At 53.6% G+C, this 17,675-nt stretch overlaps 1 protein-coding gene and 1 non-coding gene across 10 annotated transcripts; one reads left to right on the top strand and one right to left on the bottom strand.

Moving 5' to 3' along the window:
- The first annotated feature begins 4,671 nt into the window (after window positions 1-4,671).
- On the top strand, window positions 4,672-17,133 carry TLE6 (TLE family member 6, subcortical maternal complex member). Of its 9 annotated transcripts, XM_027970670.3 has the most exons (18): window positions 4,672-4,736; window positions 4,998-5,119; window positions 5,303-5,388; window positions 5,901-5,974; window positions 6,370-6,415; window positions 8,106-8,147; window positions 12,946-13,008; window positions 13,099-13,393; window positions 13,506-13,528; window positions 13,809-13,869; window positions 13,950-14,053; window positions 14,144-14,181; window positions 14,528-14,780; window positions 14,870-15,120; window positions 15,543-15,684; window positions 16,095-16,245; window positions 16,708-16,784; window positions 16,956-17,133. In XM_027970670.3, exons 3-18 carry the CDS (start codon window positions 5,386-5,388, stop codon window positions 17,058-17,060), a joined length of 1,728 nt encoding a protein of 575 aa, XP_027826471.1. In that variant the 5' UTR covers window positions 4,672-4,736; window positions 4,998-5,119; window positions 5,303-5,385; the 3' UTR covers window positions 17,061-17,133. The 9 variants fall into 9 exon arrangements, with proteins under 9 accessions (XP_027826471.1, XP_042106127.1, XP_042106130.1 ...); XM_042250193.2 differs by having other exon boundaries at window positions 4,672-5,213; XM_042250196.2 differs by lacking the exon at window positions 5,303-5,388 and having other exon boundaries at window positions 4,672-5,119.
- On the bottom strand, window positions 11,838-11,909 carry TRNAC-ACA (transfer RNA cysteine (anticodon ACA)). The gene has a single exon. It is a non-coding gene; the product is annotated as a tRNA-Cys (tRNA).
- Window positions 17,134-17,675: the final 542 nt, after the last annotated feature.

The following is a 17,675-nucleotide window of genomic DNA, read 5'->3' as shown; positions in this document are numbered from 1 at the left end:
TATAGTCCATGGGGTCACAAAGAGTTGGACACAACTGAGCATGCAGGCACTGTGATAGATTTTAGTCATAACCTGCCCTCCCCCCACCCCCACCATCCCGCCACCACACACACAGACACACACACACACACACACACACACACACACGGGAATGGGACTGTGTTTGGAAATAGCATCTTAGCAGATGAAGTTAGTTCAGATGAGGTCCTACTAGAGGGGGACACTAAATCCAGTGACTGGTGTCCTCATAAGAAGAGGGAAATTTGGGGACTTCCCTGGTGGCTGCTGCTGCTGCTAAGTCGCTTCAGTCGTGTCCGACTCTGTGGCTAAGACTCCACATTCCCAGTGCAGGGGGCCCAGGTTCTATCCCTGGTCAGGGAACGAGATCCCACGCGCTACAATTAAGATTGAAGATCCTATGTGACGCAACTAAGACCTGATGCAGTGAAATAAATAAATACTTAAGAAGAAGAGTGAAATTTGCACACTGATGCTGTGTGAAGACAGAGGCAAAGCTCTAGGGGTGATGCTTCTACAAACCAAGGACACTGAGGAGGCCGGTAAAGCCAGAGGCTGGAGGAAGCAGGAAGGACCCTCCCCAGCAGCCTGCAGAAGGAGCAGGGCCCCAGGCTGCCAAAGCCTTGATTTTGGACTTCCGGCCTCAAGAATGCAAGAGAATACATTTCTGTTGTTTTAAGCCACCCGGTTTGTGGTTATTGGTGACAGCAGCTCCAGGAAATAAATACAAACCTCCTTCCACCAGGTGGCACAAAGCAAACCTGTCAATTCTTAGTAATTTGATCAATTCACTTTTCCTGGGGCCAGGCTAAGATTAAGGGGATTCTTACAGCAGCTGAGAGTGGGGCCAGCTGGGCACATGGGGCTGTGAGCAGACCCTAGCCCAGCCAGTGACCCGGCCGTTCTGCTGTTCAGTCACTGTTCTGCTGCTTCTTGGTCCTTCGTCTGTTGCCTGGAGGCGAAGGCCGTCTACCTGCTCCGGTTGGTCACTTGGCCATTGTCTCTGGCCCACAGGGCCCTCTGGAAGGTTCTGGGGATAGCAGAGAGAACATTCGGGGACTGGGGGTTGAAACTTGTCACCACCTCCCTCTGGTCACTCCACCCTGGCCTCTCTCTAGAGACTTCTGTTGGGTCCGCACCCAACCCAGGTGACCCTGGGGCCTCTGGGCAGCCAGGTTGGAGATCTCCAAGGCGCAGGGAATTCCAAAGCTTTGGAAATGCAAACCCACTTTCTCTCAAATGTTCATCAGACCTTGGTTTTCCAAAGAAAATCATAGCAACTCAAGAGCCAAGAAGGAAATCTTTGCTTCCTTCCCTCCTCACTGCTGTGTCATCTGTCCCTTTCCTGAGGGCTCAAGGAGGTGGCGTGCCTGTCAGACAGGCTGGAGCAAGAGGGAACAGTAAAAGGAAGATGCAGAGGTGAGACCACACCAGCCAAAGGGCCCACCATGACCCCAGCCACGGGTGCAGGGGGCTTTCCATGGGTGAGAATAGAAGTGCTGCTATGAAATGCCTCCCATTTCTACATGGACCTAGAAACTTCTCTCTCTCTCTTTTAAAAAATATTTCTTGGGTTGCGCTGGGTCTTAGTTGTGGCACTTGGGATTTTATTAGTTGTGGCAGGCAATCTCTTAGTTGCAGCATGTAGGATCTAGTTCCCTGACAAGGGATCAGACCCGGGCCCTCTGCATCAGGAGTGTGGAGTCTTAACCAATGGACCACCAGAGAAGTCCCAGGAATTTCTCTTTTGTTTTTTTAAGAATTTCAGATCTATGAAACTAACACAAAATTTAGTAAATTAAATGTTTAGTAAGGAACTAAAGAGCCTCTTGATGAAAGTAAAAGAGGAGAGTGAAAAAGCTGGCTTAAAACTCAACATTCAGAAAACTAAGATCATGGCATCCGGTCCCATCACTTCATGGCAAATAGATGGGGAAACAATGGAAACAGTGACAGACTTTATTTTCTTGGGCTCCAAAATCACTGCAGATGGTGACTGCAGCCATGAAATTAAGACACTTGCTCCTTGGAAGAAAAACTTTGGCCAACCTAGACAGTATATTAAAAAACAAAGACATTACTTTGCCGACAAAGGTCCATCTATCTAGTCAAAGCTGTAGTCATGTATGGATGTGAGAGTTGTACCATGAAGAAAGCTGAGCGCTGAAGAATTAATACTTTTGAACTGTGGTGTTGGAGAAGACTCTTGAGAGTCCCCTGGACCTCAAGAGGATCAAACCAGTCAATCCTAAAGGAAATCAATCCTGACTATTCATTGGAAGGATTGATGCTGAAGCTGAAGCTCTAATACTTTGGCCACCTGATGCGAAGAACTGACTCACTGGAAAAGACCCTGATGCTGGGAAAGACTGAAGGCGGGAGAAGGGGACGACAGAGGATGAGATGGCTGGATGGCATCACCGACTCAATGGACATGGGTTTGAGTAAGCTCTGGGAGTTGGTGATGGACAGGGAAGCCTGGTGTGCTGCAGTCCATGGGGTCGCAAAGAGTCGGACACAACTGAGCGACTGAACTGAACACAACACTGTAAATCAGTATGTGCCTAGTCATTTAGTCACGACCAACTCTTTGCAACCCCATGGACTGTAGCCCACGAGGCTCCTCTGTCCGTAGGTTTTGCCAAGTAAGAATACTGGAGTGCATTGCCATTTCCTTCTCCAGAGGATCTTCCCCACCCAGGACTGAACTGGTTCTGAATTGGCAGGCAGGTTCCTAAGCACTAGTGCCACCTGGCAAGCCCCAATACTGGAGATTTTCTATACTCCAATACAAAATCAAAATTAAAGAGAATCTCAGACCTGCACTAAAAAGTGGAACTTTCTAAGACGATGGGAATGTTATAGATCTGCAGAGAGGCCAGTCGTCCCCAGCCAGGTGCGGCTACTGAGCGGTTGACATTGATTCAGCCTGTGACCCCAGAGGAACCGAGTTTGAAATTTTATCTTGTTTTAATTCATTTTCATTTAAATAACCGCAGGTAACCAGTGGATATCGTGGGAGACAAGACAGCCCCGGATAATAAACTGGTGTGTCCGGCTGACCCTCTACAACCACGGAGAGGAGTGGAGCACGCAGAGGGAGGCAATTAGCAGGCTGGACCATAAATAAAATACACTTCAATTATGGGCCAGTGGAGGGATGGTGGGCAAAAACCTGTATTTGAGGCTTATACATGGCAGCTCTCACTTTGTCCTCCACAAACAAGCCACAGAACCCAATTTGTGTGTTTACATCTTAACCGCTGGGGGCTACACGTCCTAGGATCAGAACCCTCAGTCACCCGTTTCCCTCCCACGTCTACCCGCTCTCCACGACAAAACTCGGACTTTGGTGGGGAAGGAGATTTCTCTGGTTTGTGTGAATCCCAAGCCTGCCTACCCCCGCGCCCCTTCACCACCACTCCCCAGGACGCCCCCTTCCCCACCCCAGTGCCTGTGGCCAGGTGCAAACACATGGGAGAATCAGCATTGTGTGAGTTTTGAACACAGCAGGGTTTAGGGCTACGGAGATTACAAGATTAGCTTCAATATAAACCAGATTTGGAGAAAAATAAGAACTGTGTCCGGGGGATGGATGCCTTCCTGAACTGGTGACCTCTGAGCTAGAGTTGAAGGTGAAGTATCCAGCGGGGGGAACAGCCCAGGAGGGAACAGCCAGGGCGAAGGTTCTGGGGAGGGTACAAACTTTACCTCTCACTCCCACACTCTGCACTGGCCACTTCCCATCTCAAGCAGGCCATTTCACACCAAAAACAGGACTCCTGAACCTCTCCACACACATCCCACCCTTATCTCTGAGGTCACCCTCAAACCTAGAGTAGAATTAAGCTTCCCTCCTTGGCCTTGAACCTGGAAAAGTGTACCAGTTCCAAGGCCTTCGCAGTTCCTGCCTTTGGTTCTCAGATTTCTCAGAGCCTCAGTCCCCGGGCTTGGAGGGCTGCTGGGAAATTTCGTTGATAAAATGCACAGCCCCAGGCTTGCCTCCTAGGAGGCTGGATAAAAGGGAGCCTTTGAATTTTCCCCAAGAAAGGGGACCGAAGCTTCGTTTGCATTACACGTTATTTAATACTGAGGAGAAGGTGTTTAGCCCGTATCTAAGGATCGAGTGAGAGTGCTTCCCTTCCCCGCCTCGCCCTCAGCCAGGAGCCGCTCCAGGGCAGGACGAAAAATTGACGTGGCTTCTCACAAAACAAGAATACACACCTCCCAGTCTCTCCTCAAGCTGCACCTTGTGACCCCAAGCCCCTTGCCTTAACTAAATATTCTCATCCCTGCCGGGACCCCAAATTGCTTACAACTCTGCACGCTGCCCTTCCCCACCTCGGGACCGCAAGGGTTAAGCGCAGGCGCCGGGCCCGCTGATTGACAGTCCTTCCGGCGGCTGAGGAGAGCCGACCAATCAGAGGCGGGAGTTGAGGCCCACGTGGGTAAGCGCCCTTACGATTGGTCAGCGCCGCCGGCGGCCGCCTGCGGAGCCCGATCCCACGTGCAGCTGCTGCTAGTTCATTGACCGGCTTCGTGGTGCAGGTGGCGGCGGGGCGGGGCCGGGGCGGGCAGGGGCGGGGGCGGGGCGGGGCGGGGCGGGGCGGGGCCGGGCCCGATGGGTCAATTGGCCTCCGGGGAGGGGGGGGTGCTTCCTGTCCGCCTGAACTTGGCTGACCCTGGCGGCTTCCTTCTGGGCCACCATCCTAAGAGAGGTGGATAGGCCTTTAGATCTCTTGGCAGACCCCAAAGTCCCTGGGCTGGGGAGGAGGCGGGAAGGGTGCTGAGGGGCAGAAGTAAAGGAGTTTAGTGCCGCAGAACTGATTAGGTCTCTTTCTTCTGAGAAATTTCTAATTCACCTAGCCAACTCTTATTCATCCTTCAAAACCCCTTTCCAAATGATGTTCTCCGGTGCTTTAGGAAATTGTCTCAAAACTAAATTTGAGCTTTGATATCTTTCTCTGGGGTTCCTCCAGCCCTGGCTGCTCCTAGAAGGAAGTGTATATGTTTGGCACCATACCCTGCGCCCCACCTCGTAGAGTGAAGTCCTAGGGGGCTCCCCACCAGGAATCAGCACATCTGGAAGCCCCAGAGAGAGGTGAATGAATGAACATCGGATGTAGAGAATGCAGTCGGGTGCTGGCAGTTAGGAGATTGGAGGCCCAGGACTCAGTCCTAGAGGGAAGATCAAGGTGGGCCAAGGGTGGGGTGGGGCTGGTTGTGTCTCTGTTCCTGATCAGCCTTCTGCGCTCAGGATCTGTCATCTCCTTGTTAATTTTAGAGTCCCTGGCTAAAGTCCTTGTTACTGCAGCCTGAAGAGTGACCTCTTGGGGTCATCTCAGCCCCCACGGGCACCCTCAAAACATGGTGAGGCATTACCCCTAGGGGAGGGGCGAGGAGGCAGCAGCTGGGCTCAAATCTCTCTCTCCTGCTCCTAAGGGAGAGACATGGGCTGGCTGGCCAGGCCTTTAAGCTGGGGATACTAAGCCATCATACTTTAAGGCACTTTCGTTTTAAAATTAAACATTTTATCACCCAGGTGATAAACACCTGGCTACATCATCTATTCAGTTAATATTTTACAAGTCCCTTCCCCTTTCCTGCCCCTGACCCCATTACTTCCCAGAGAAAACCACTTCTAACAGTTTAGGCCAGGGGCCGGCAAGCTTCCATAACAGGCCGGAAAGTAAATATTTTCAACTTTATGCCAAGAATCAAGATGGAAGATACTGTGTGGGTACTTAAGTAATAACAGAGAGAGAGCAAATGACCTTCAGGTCTCAGGAGGTCCCACCCTGCCCTCTCTGAGGCTGATGACCTGACAGCAAGTATGCTGGCAGTCTGTGGGTTTCATTCATCCCCCACTTTGACTTCTCCAGGCACATCCTGAGGCCAACCTTCCAGCCCGGAACTATCAGGACATCCTGGATCAGCTCAAGCAGCATTTCCCCAGGTGAGGACAATCCCCGGGGGCTAGAGGCACCACTGTGGCCTGAAGTCTCATAGGGGGAAAGAACCCAAACTTTGTCTCCATGGCCCAAAATGCAGGACCAGTGTGGGCAGCGACCATGTTGGAGGGTGAAGCAGAAGGAAAGGAAAGCCAGTAATACCAATCCTGGCTTTCATTTCAGTTTTTGACTGTGTATGGTTCAGTGTGAATTTGCTCACATTCAATTATATTTTATAAAATACTGCATTATTCGTTCGTCTTGACACTGCCTTCAGTGTGGCACGTGGAAGGGACTAGCTCCCTTAATGGAACTGCCCTGCTGGGGGACTGAGGGCAGGGTTCATTCTGGGGAAGGGTCTTGAGGCCTCAACTTCCAGCAGGTCTGTCTTCCCCACCAGGTTCCCCACTCACTTGACGACGCAGGTGGACCTCGCTTACGGCTTGGTGAGCCCCGCCCCCACCTGTCAGCCCGTCTGGAGCCACCTGGAAAGGCTGTTGTGTTTAGTCTCATAATCCGGGTTAGGGGACACCGCCTCTACTTTGCTTGCTTTAGGCAATGCAAAGAACCCACTGAGCCCCATCTTCGTGTGTTTTTCTTCTTTTAAATGGAATTCAGTCATAGACACTTTTATTTTTTATTTTTGGCTATGCTGGGTCTTTGTTGCTGCTCTCAGGCTTTCTTTAGTTGTGGCCAGTGGGGGCTACTCTTTGCAGAGCACAGGACTCGGTAGTTGTGGCTTTCAGGCTCAGAGCTGTGGCACCTGGGCTCAGATGCTCTGAGGCATGTGGGATCTTCCCTGGCCAGGAACTGAACCCATGTCTCCTGCACTGAACCACCACTGAACCACAAGGGAAGCCCATGTGAGTTTTTCTTAATTAATAAAAACCTTGCTGTGAAAACAAGCAATTCCATATTTAAATTAAGGAGATGTTTCTTCAGGCCACAGTTGGTCAGTTCAGCAGTTTATGTTCCAGTGTGTGCTGTCTTCTGGAACTTTCCATGATGTTAGGAATGTTCTCTATCAACAGGGTCTAGTATGGCACCCACCTGCCCCACGTGGCTACTGTGCTCCTATAAGGAACTGAATTTTTATTGATTTAAAGTTAAAGAGTCTTATTTGACTGGTGGTATCCTCATTGGACAAAGCAGCTCTAGGGGGAGGAGGGAGACAATATGTAACTAGAGAAGCAAGATTTCACGAAAATGTAAGTGCTTAAAAGAAAATAGAAGGGGTGAAATGAGTCACTGTTTTGAGCCCAGGTAGTCAGGAAGGGCTTCTTGGAGGAAGTGACGTGCTCAGCGAGACATCAAAGATAAGGAGTTTCTGTCACCCTAGAGAGAACAGGGAAGGTTGTTTCAGGCAGCAAGCATAGCATGTGCAGAGGCCCTGGGGAAGGACTGTGCCTGGTGTTGGAGAAACAGTGAGGAGGCCCATGTGGCTAGAGCAGTGAGTGAGGGGGAAAGAGGGAGGCGGAGAGGGCAGGGAGGGGGCAGGGCAGGTCACAGCCCCCTTTGGCCTTCTCTTCACATCTAGAATGACAGTCAGTTGTTGTTCAGTCGCTCAGTCGTGTCCGACTCTTTGCGACACCATGGACTGCAGCATGCCAGGCTTCCCTTGTTTTCCACTATCTCTGGAGCTTGCTCAAACTCATGTCCACTAAGTGGTGATGCCATCCAACCATCTCATCCTCTGTTGCCCACTTCTCCTCCTGCCCTCGATCTTTCCTGGTATCAAAGTCTTTTCCAATGAGTTGGCTCGTCGCATCAGGTGGCTAAAGTATTGTAGCTTCCGTTTCAGCATCAGTCCTTCCAACGAATATTCAGGGTTGATTTCCTTTGGTGTTGATTGGTTTGATCTCCTTGCAGTCCAAGGGACTCTCAAGAGTCTTCTTCAGAACCACAGTTTGAAAGCATAACAGCCAGGGGTCTCCCTAATTACCTCCCACTCTGAGTATGCTTGGCCGTATCCCATTTGATGAGAGCAGAGACCAGAGAGGTTTCACAACTTGTCCAGGGTCACACAGCTGGGGAGAGGGTCACACAGCTGGGGAGAGGGCCGCACAGCATTAAGTCTTGCACTCTTGCTCGTGTCCGTCGACTGCCTCCTCATATGATTGCTGGTGTTCTTTGCAGGTCCTGAAAATCCAGCAGGGGATCCAGGAGCATCTCAAACAGGTGAATGAGTGACGGGAGCTTGGGTGGCGAGGGAGGGCTGCCCTCCTTGCATGGCAGGAGAAAGGGGGAGAGAGGGAAGAGGGGAGGCCAGAGAGGGACATGGCAGGTGGTGCAGGCCCTAGCAGGCTGCAGGGGAAGACTTGGGCTTCCTCCTGCCCCCCGGGAGGTGGGAGGGCTGCAGATAGAGGGGGTGAGGCCTTAAGTGGAACCCCAGGATATGAGGTAGCCCCACATCTCAGGAGTGCATCTCCAGTCCTGTGCCTCTCCTTCTGGGCCTGCTCCCAATCCCCATGGGGCTGGAGAAGGCCAGGGGCCTGTCAGCACTTCGCAGGTCAGTTACTTCTGCTAGGAAGGGGCTGTTATGTGCCAGGTACGGCCGAATGCAATCTCCATGTATCTGAGGTTCTCAACGGCCTGGCTCACATTGGCAGGGGAGAGCAGGCCTGAACCAGGCCTCCCCTCCTCCCACATGGGGCGCCTTGCCCAGGCTGAAGCGCAGCTTCCACCCCGCCTGTCCTCCCGCCACCTGGCTCCTTTCTCCTGGGCACTGGCAGGACTTTTCCGCCTGTGCCACATGTGACTGGCGGAGGGCCAGGGCCGTGTCTGCGACTTAGCAGAGCCTGGGGTGAGAAGCTCAGGGAACAGGGAAAGACAGATCCAGACTAGAGCAGAGTGGAGGAGGAGGGGCCAGGAAGCAAGCAGAACACGGTTATTCATTCAACAGATATTTATCCATCACCTCCTTGCCAAGTACGGTTGTAGGCGCCAGGGAAATAGCAAAAGAGAACACAGACAAACCGCTGCCCTTGGGGTGAGAGGAACTTGGTAAACAGAAGTGTCAGATGGTGAGGACTGGGCATGGTGGGAGGTGGAATTGAGCAGCCCCAAGGAGAAAGCAATGGCACCCCACTCCAGTACTCTTGCCTGGAAAATCCCATGGATGGAGGAGCCTGGTAGGCTGCAGTCCATGGGGTCGCTAAGAGTCGGACACGACTGAGAGACTTCACTTTCACTTTTCACTTTCATGCATTGGAGAAGGAAAAGGCAACCCACTCCAGTGTTCTTGCCTGGAGAATCCCAGGGACGGGGGAGCCTGGTGGGCTGCCGTCTGTGAGGTCACACAGAGTCAGACACGACTGAAATGACTTTAAAAAAAAAGGGGGATGTGGAGGGAGGGGGGTACCAAGGTGGCAGTGGGTTACAATTCAGGGCGGTCAGGGAAGACTCTGTGGCATTTGTGCAAATTCTTGAAGGAGATCAGAGGAGGAGGGAGGATAGGTGTCTGAATGAGGAGGAGCCCTGGCAGAGGCACAGTCTGTGCAAAGGCCATGCGGCAGGACTGTGCCTGGCCCTCGCGTGTTGGGGGAACAACCAGAAGGGCCCTGTGGCTGGAGCAGAGTGAGCCAGGGGGAAAGAGGAAGGAGAGGAGCGAGGGAGGGGATGGGGCAGGTCGTGCAGGCCCTTGTGGGCTCCAGGAGGACTTGGGTTTTTGCTCTCTGGAAGGTGGGAGCCCTGGAGGGCTGTGGGCAGAGGAGGGGGCGGGCCCTGACTCAGATGCTCACCAGCACCCTCTAGTGCCTGCTGTGGGGAGGAGGGACAGGAGTTGGGGTCCAGTTAGGACTATCCAGGTGTGGGAAGCTGATCACTGGGAAGGTTTGGTGGTGAGAAACAGGCAGAGTGGGGATCTGTTTGGAGGAGGAAATTCATAGCAGGTGCTGAGCATTGAAGGGTCTGAGGAGGATCCCAGAGGGTCTCCACCAAGCACCTCTCCCCCCACAGAGAGCCCCAGGTAATGCTTACTCCTGGTTCTGCACAAACCACCGCCCCCTCCCCTGTTTTCAGTCCCTCCTCTACCAGCTTCCCTCAATGCACATTTAAAATCCGGAGCAGCAGCAGCAGCAGGGCCTCACGCTCCCCAGCCTGCCTGCACACAGCTCTCCCCAGGGAGGGCCAGCTCGCAGGCAGGGGGGAGCAGCACTTTTCATGCTGAGTGCATTAAAGTGCCAGTAAATTGCGCATTAACGAGCCAGGGCGAATTGGGGAAGGCTCCCCTGGGCCTTGTGCTGCTGGGAGGCCCAGCTGGGGAATCCATCTCTGGCTGCCCTAGGAAGCAGCCGCCTGGAGCTACGAGGGCTCAGGGAGGGGGTCCTCACCCCAGCCTCTCCCTCCCCTATCCTGTCCGCCCCAGTGACAGGCAGGAAATGGGACAAGGCTGCGAGTGGGGACAGGTAAACACAGCCCAGCCCCCGCATATCCTGACTTCGGAAAATTGACTTTGGGGCTCTGAGCCTCATTTTCTCATCTGCAGGATGGGAACCTCAGTGGTACCTATTCAACAGAACTGAGAGCCACGGTCAGCACTCACCCCACATTCCTTAGCAGTTATTTCTTTCTGTGAACTAGAACATTTCCCCAGGATTTCGGAATTCACCCTGAGCCAAAGGGTATCTTGGTATCCACCACGGAGAAGAGGCATATGCATTGGTAAAGCCCATGGGCACTGTCTCCAAAGCCACAGGCCAAAGACCAAACCCGTGTCCTCCTCTGCAGTAGACATGGGACACGTGTGGCTATTTACATTTTAGTTGGCAAGCAAGTGGCACCGTCCACATGTCAAGGACTCAACCTTAGCAGGCAGGTCTAGAACATTCTTAATATCACTATATTTAGTCTTCCTGGACTAAATATAGCAGCATATACGCACATTCTCACAGAGCCTTTTACCAGCCCAAGAAGGTGGGTCTCCACAGTGAATTCCTGGCAGTACTGTAGGGGGGCTTCCTGTCTTGGATGGTTTGTATCCTCGGCTGGAGGCCAGGAACATTGTAGGAGCTGCTGCCCTTGGTTCTTTTTATTTTTTTGACTCTACCAAGTCTTAACTGAGGCATGGGGGATCTAGTTCCCCTGACCAGGGATCAAACCGAGGCCCCTTGCATTGAGAACTTGGAGTCTTAGCCACTGGTCCACCAGGAAAACCCCTGACCTTGGTTCTTGAGCCCTTGGATGCGGCCGGTGGGCCTCAGGGTTGCAATTTATTTTATTTTATTTTTTTGACCACGCCCTACTACATGTGCAGTCTTAGTTCCCTGACTAGGGATGGAACCTGTAACAGCTGGACCACCAGGGAAGTGCCCGCATTCTTAATTATACTTAACTTTATATTTAGCCACCTGCAGCCGGTCTGTGCAGGGCAGCACAGTCTCAAGGAAGGAGAGGTTAAAATCGATTCTAGTACTTGGGCCAGAAAAGCTTTGTGGAGGAAAGCAGTAGGACGCGCCATAGGAGGGAGCCTATCCTAAAGGAACAGATGGGCAACCTGCTGGGAGGGAGAAAGAAAATTTAGGGAGCCTTCCATGACCACAGAAACTGATGACTTAAACCTGGAATTGGTAGCAGTCACATTGCTTGACTTTTTTTTTTTTTAATATTTACTTGGCTGTACCAGGGTCTGTCTTACGGCATGTGGGATCTAGTTCCCTGACCAAGGATTGAACCCAGGCCCCCTGCATTGGGAGCACAGAGTCTTAGCCACTGGACCATCAGAGAAGCCTTAAAGAAAGAAAGTTAAGTCACTCAGTTATATCCAACTCTTTGTGACCCCGTGGACTGTAGCCTACCAGGCTCCTCCGTCCATGGGATTCTCCAGGCAAGAATACTGGAGTGGGTTGCCATTTCCTTCTCCAGGGGATCTTCCCTACCCAGGGATCAAACCCAGGTCTCCTGCATTGTAGGCAGGCGCTTTAACCTCTGAGCCACCAGGGAAGCCCCAGAGAAGGCTTGGCTCCACTTTAAATGTAAAATAAGTGACCAGCCAGGTTCCCTGGCTGCCCTGTCGCCAGCCCTGCTCCTGAAGAGGAAACCATCGATTTTTTAGGATCTTTGCAACATTTCAGCAAATTCAAATGTCAGTCCCCACACAGTGTGGGTAACAGGGCTTTGCTTCTTGAAGGCATTTTAAGTGGCAGTGGCATTCGGGCCCAAGAAAATGTGAGTTTGATGACTTGACCATCTTAGGGTGGTGACTAGTCGTTAGGGCTCAATTTTTGTCAACTGTGGCCACGGTTGCCTTCTGGGTACCAAGAGCTTGCTTTTTGCTGGGTAACCACAAATCCACCCAAAAACGTTCAAGGGAGGTGGTGTACCCCATATTGCCCACAAGGAGACTGGCTTGTTGGAATGGGTTTGTCCTTAAGGTTCGTTTTTTTTCTTTTTTTTTCTCTTTTTAAATTATTTATTTGACTGCACTGGGTCCTAGTTGCAGTGCACGGGATTTTCAGTCTTGGTTGCGGCCTTTGTTGTTGGTGTTCAGTGGCTCAGTCGTGTCTGACTCTGCGACCCCATGGACTGCAGCACACCAGGCTTCCCTGTCCTTCACTGTCTCCTGGAGTTTTTTCATACTCACATCCATTGAGATGGCGATGCCATCCAACCCTCTCATCCTCTTTCGTCCCCTTCTCTTCCTGCCTTCAATCTTTCCCAGCATCATGTGTGGTCTTTTCCAGTGAGTCAGCTCTTGACATCAGGTGGCCAAACTATTAGAGCTTCATCTTCAGCATCAGTCCTTCCAATGAATATTCAGGTTGATTTCCTTTAAAGGGTTGACTGGTTGCAGCATGCTGGATCTTGAACTACAGCATTTGAACACTTAGTTGCAGCATGTGGGATCTAGTTCCCTGACCAAGGATCGAACCCAGGCCCCTTGCATTGAGAGTATGGACTCTTAGCCACTGGACCACCAGAGAGGTCCCCAGGGCTGTCCTTTAATGAAGCTTTAATGGGATGACCTTCTCCCCTCCAGGCAGAAAACTTCCTACAGATGATGGAGACCTGCAGCCAATCCCTAGGCTTCCAGCTGGGGGAGGTAGGTTCTTGGGTCCTCCAGGAGGGTGGGGATGGGCTCAGGGCAAAGGGTGCACCCTCGTGTCCCTCACCCACGACCCTGCGCTTCCAGAACCAGGGGAGCCAGGCCTCCCTCAGTGAGCAACCCAGCCAGGACCACCAGCACCCAGGGGCCACGCCCCCACAGACCTCCGGTCTCCAGGATCTAGACTTCGAAGATGTCCTGGACATGAGGTCATCTGACTGGTTCCAGCAGTCCCCCAGAGTGGACAGTGACACAGTCCGCCAGCGAGATACACAGCCGTGCTGGGACTCGGAGCCCCAGTTTCCACAGGATATTCTGACAGAGCAGCTCTGGGAGATTTTTGCTGGGACCCAGGACCAGGGAGAGCACCCAAGACACAGGAGTGAGTCTCCCTGGGGGTGAGAGGATAGGGGGGCTCAGGCCACGTGGAGAGGCAGCATCTGTTGAACTTGGTTGCCCTGCCTTCTCTCCCTTATCCCTTCCTGTCATCATAGCGACAGACCAGGTGCCAGGCCATGTAAGTAACTGGAATCCTCAGTACCCAGAGGAGTGGGCTTTGTCCTGACTGGGCCCCCTGGTAGGGACCTCTGGGTGCCTGTGGGGTTGGCCTGCCCACCCCCTTACCCCTTGGAGACCCTCAGAGAATACCTGCAGCTCGGCCTCAATGGAAGGATGGGACTCCTGGCAGCTAGAGCATCTTGTCTACACTACTTGGACCCTCCCACCGTGTTCCGCTTCTCAGACTAACCCTGGCACATCCTTTGGTCTGAACTGATTCCCCCAATTCCCATGGGCAGGAGAGCCAGGAGCCAGGACCACGATACTTGGGAGTGAAAATGCTTCCCAAGGACACTCTGGGTAATCCAGGGGGAGAAGGGCAGTCCGCCCTGGCGGGAAGGGGGCATGCTTGCCACTGATTCACTCTTGTCTCTGCCCAGTTTTCCTCCCACCCACGCCCTCTCCCAGCTCCTCTGAGGGCTCCCGAGAGGGAAGCCCAGGACTGGGTGCTGTAGGACAGGGATTGTTCTCCTACATGGCCCAGGTAAGACCTTGCACTCCACACAAAAGCTAGGGGGGAGGTGGTCAAGACATTAGGGGGATGTGGCTCAGGTGTGACCTCATCCACCCACAGGAGCTTACCAGGAAGACCTATCGATTTCTGAAGCCCATGTAAGTATGTCCCAACCTGTGGTCTGAGGCTAGGGGAGCTGAGATGTAGGGATGAGAAGACTTCCTGGAGGAAGGGGCAAAATGCTTAGGGTCTTGAAGGATGAATAGGAGTTTGGGATAGGACAAAGCATTCTGGGCGGAGGGGAGCAGTGTTCCATTACAGGAAACAGAATACTTGGAGGAATGTGTGTAGGACCTTGGGGGATGTAGAGTGTGCTGGAGAAGTGAGGCTTGAGAGAATCCATAAACCTGAAAAGGAAGGAAACCCTTTTGGGGCTTGCTGGGTGCTCTACTCTAGGCAGAGGCTCTCAGGCAGGTTGCTGATTCTGAGGCCTTCTCTTTCAAGATGCTGGGACCCTGAGGACTTTGAAAACACATGGAATAGGCCTAATGTCTTGCCCTGGCAGGCCAGGAAGCTGGCCGTTCCACATAGAGTGGAGAAGATGCGGAGACTAGAACATGGGGAGCCTGTGCTGGCCACGGCCATCAGCAGCTTCACCCGGCACGCCTTCACCTGCAGCAGGGGTGGCGTCAAGGTGTGGAGCCTGGTGGGCCAGGTGATGAAGGCCAGGTTTCCAGAAAGCTTCTTGAGAGTAGAGGTGAGGGCTCTGGGGCGGGGCTTGTGGGAACTGGGAGTGCCCGGCCCCCGGCAGGGGAGGAAGCTTACCTCAGACTCTGCCCACCCCAGGCACCGGGGGCCTACCTGCGCACCTGCCTGCTGTTCTCAAACAGCACAACCCTGCTCACGGGCGGCCACAACCTGGCTGGTGTGAGCCTGTGGGACCTGACGGCGCCTTCCCTGCACGTGAGAGCCGAACTGCCCTGCATGGGCCTCACCTGCCAGGCCCTGGCTGCCAGCCCAGAGGACAGCCTGGCTTTTGCTGGCTTCACCAACGGCAGTGTCAGGATCTGGGACCTGCGGGACTGGAGTGTGGTCAGGTGTGGCCCAGGGGAGAGCCTCTTCCTGTCTCGGCCCCTGAGCAGGAACCCAGCAGTTTCAAGGCCAAAGCCCCTTTCCTTTGGGAACTCTTACATTGGAGAGTTGAAGACCTGGGTTCATGTCATGGCCGGGCTGTTTGTTTGAAGCCCCATTGTGGGACTTCTTGTCTGCCTTGGTTTCCCCATCTGTCACCCTGATGTGATTGGGCAACATAATTTTTGGTTGGGGAGCTGTGCCAGGCCCTGTGGGGTGCTGAGCAGCATCCCAGCCCCCACCCACTCAGTGCTAGGAGCACAGATATCCCCAGGCATGGTCCCCTGGGGCTTAGGCTCACCCCTGGGGAGTGTGATTGGGTGTCTCCAGGGGTGCAGAGCTTAAAGTCTGAGCTCTGACCTCCTTCCCTATGCCTCTCCTGGGCCAGGGACCTGCCGGGACATCCAAACGGTGCCAAGAGCATTGCTGTTAAAGACCAGTACGTCTGGACGGGGGGTCTGGATGCCTGCCTGCGGTGCTGGGATCTGAGGGCCACTGGGGAGCCCCAAGAATACCAGTTTGAATCTCAGGTGTGCAGCTGGGATGGGGCCTGCTTGGTCAGTAGCAGCTGGGCCTGGGACTGAAGGAGGTTGATGCTGGGGGAAGGGCAGGGGGAGTGGTACCTCAAGTCTCCGTGATGCTGTGAAGAGAGGGTTGCTTAGCTACATCCCCCTCCATTGCCCAGATAACATTGGATGCTTTTGTACTCTGTATCAAGGGATCATATTCTGAGTCTCTGTGATAATCTGGTAAGGTAGAGAGGACCACACTCATTTTGCAGATGAGCCAACCTAGGCTGGAAATGTGAAGTTGCTTGTTGGTGCCTCCCAGCCAGGAAGCGGGCAGGCAGTCAGGCCCCCAGGGGTGGGTTCCTGGGCTCCTGTCACCTCTTGACCTGGCTGGGACTTGACCAATGTTTTCCTTGCTGTCTTCTCCCCAGATAATGAGCCTGTCACCCAGCCCCCATGAGGACTGGGTGCTGGTGGGCACGGCCAACGGCCAGCAGTGGCTGCAGCCCAGCCTCGGGGGCCAGAAACGCATGGTGGGGTGTAAGGACGGCACCATCCTTGGACTCAAGTTCTCCCCTGTGGGTGAGTAGCCAGGAAGGGACTGGGGAGTCCCCCGTGGGCCCCAGCGATCCTCAGCCTCCCACAGGGCGCTGCCTCACTCAGACCCACTCCACCCAGCCCTTTCATCTCTTTGTTTACTAGTTATGTATTTGACTGCACTGGGTCTTAGTTGCGGCATGAAGCATCTTTAGCTGCAGCATGTGGGATCTAGTTCCCTGGCCGGGGATTGAACCTGGGGCCCCTGCATTGGGAGCATGGAGTGTTAACCCCTGGACCACCAGGAAAGTCTCCTGCTCAGCCCTTTCTGACCCTTCCTGACCAACCTCCCTGACCATGCCCTTCATCAGCAGGAACTCCCCTGAGAGATGCTATCTGCAGGGGCTCACTCTGGGAGGTGTGAGGGGCTCCAGTTCCCAGATCCCCAGGGGAAGTCCTCAGCTGCCAGCTTTCTCTGTGACTGGGGCCCCCTCTGCCTCTTCCCAGGCCAGTGGTGGGTGAGTGTGGGAACAGACAACCTGGTTAGCATCTTCAGCATGCCCACGGGGACCATGGCAGTCCAGGTACCAGGGTAGGGCAGGAGGGTGGTGCGTGTGTGTCCTGGGTGCTGAGGGGCCAGGTCTAGGGGTCCAAATGCAGAGGCCCACCACCAAAAGGGACCACGTTTGAATGGATGGACAGATGTTAAGAACAAGAATGGGTGAGTCCCTCGCTCTGCCCCCCAACCCTCCCAGGTGCCCGAGAGATCCTCTGTCATGTGCTGTGATGTGTCCTCCAGCAACCACCTGATTGTCACAGGGTCCAGGGACCACGCCTCGGTGTACCAGCTCACATGCTGAGGGTTCACTGGGGTGGGTGGGCTCGCACGATGAGTGATCTTTGTCATGTGTAATAAAGCAATTGGAAAAAGCACTGGTCTGGTGCTGTGTCCTGTCCCCTGGCACCTCATGGAGGTTTGAAGGGACTTTGTCCAGCCCAGGTCTCTACATTTGAGTCCGCCTCTCCTGAGAGGTCAGAGCCACTGACCTCTGCCATCAAGAGAACTGGACATGGAGCCCCCTGCCTTTTTTTTCTTCTGAGTGTGCGGCACAACTGGAGGAGGAAATGGCAACCCCCTCCAGTATTTTTGCCTGGAGGATCCCATGGACAGAGGAGCCTGGCAGGCTACAGTCCATGGGATTGCAAAAAGACTGAAGCGGCTTAGCACATGCAGCATGAGGGATCTTAGTTCCCCAACCAGGCATGGAACCCATGCCCCCTGCAGTGGAAACGTGGAGTCTTAACCTGTGGACTGCCAGGGAAGTCTCTGGAGCCCTTCTTCCTGCTCCAGTCTCTTCTGATCTCATAGAGAGATGCTCCCAAGCCTTGCCTGCACAGCCCCAGGTGTAGGTCCTCAGTCCTTCGCAAGATACTCGTGTCCCATTAGACTAGGGCTTCTACTCCCTAGGGGTGAG

The sequence above is a fragment of the Ovis aries genome, chromosome 5, assembly GCF_016772045.2.
Source record: "Ovis aries strain OAR_USU_Benz2616 breed Rambouillet chromosome 5, ARS-UI_Ramb_v3.0, whole genome shotgun sequence".
NCBI lineage: Eukaryota > Metazoa > Chordata > Mammalia > Artiodactyla > Bovidae > Ovis > Ovis aries.
The sequence above is the reverse complement of the archived record's forward strand: the minus strand, read 5'-3'. Positions and strand labels throughout refer to the sequence as shown.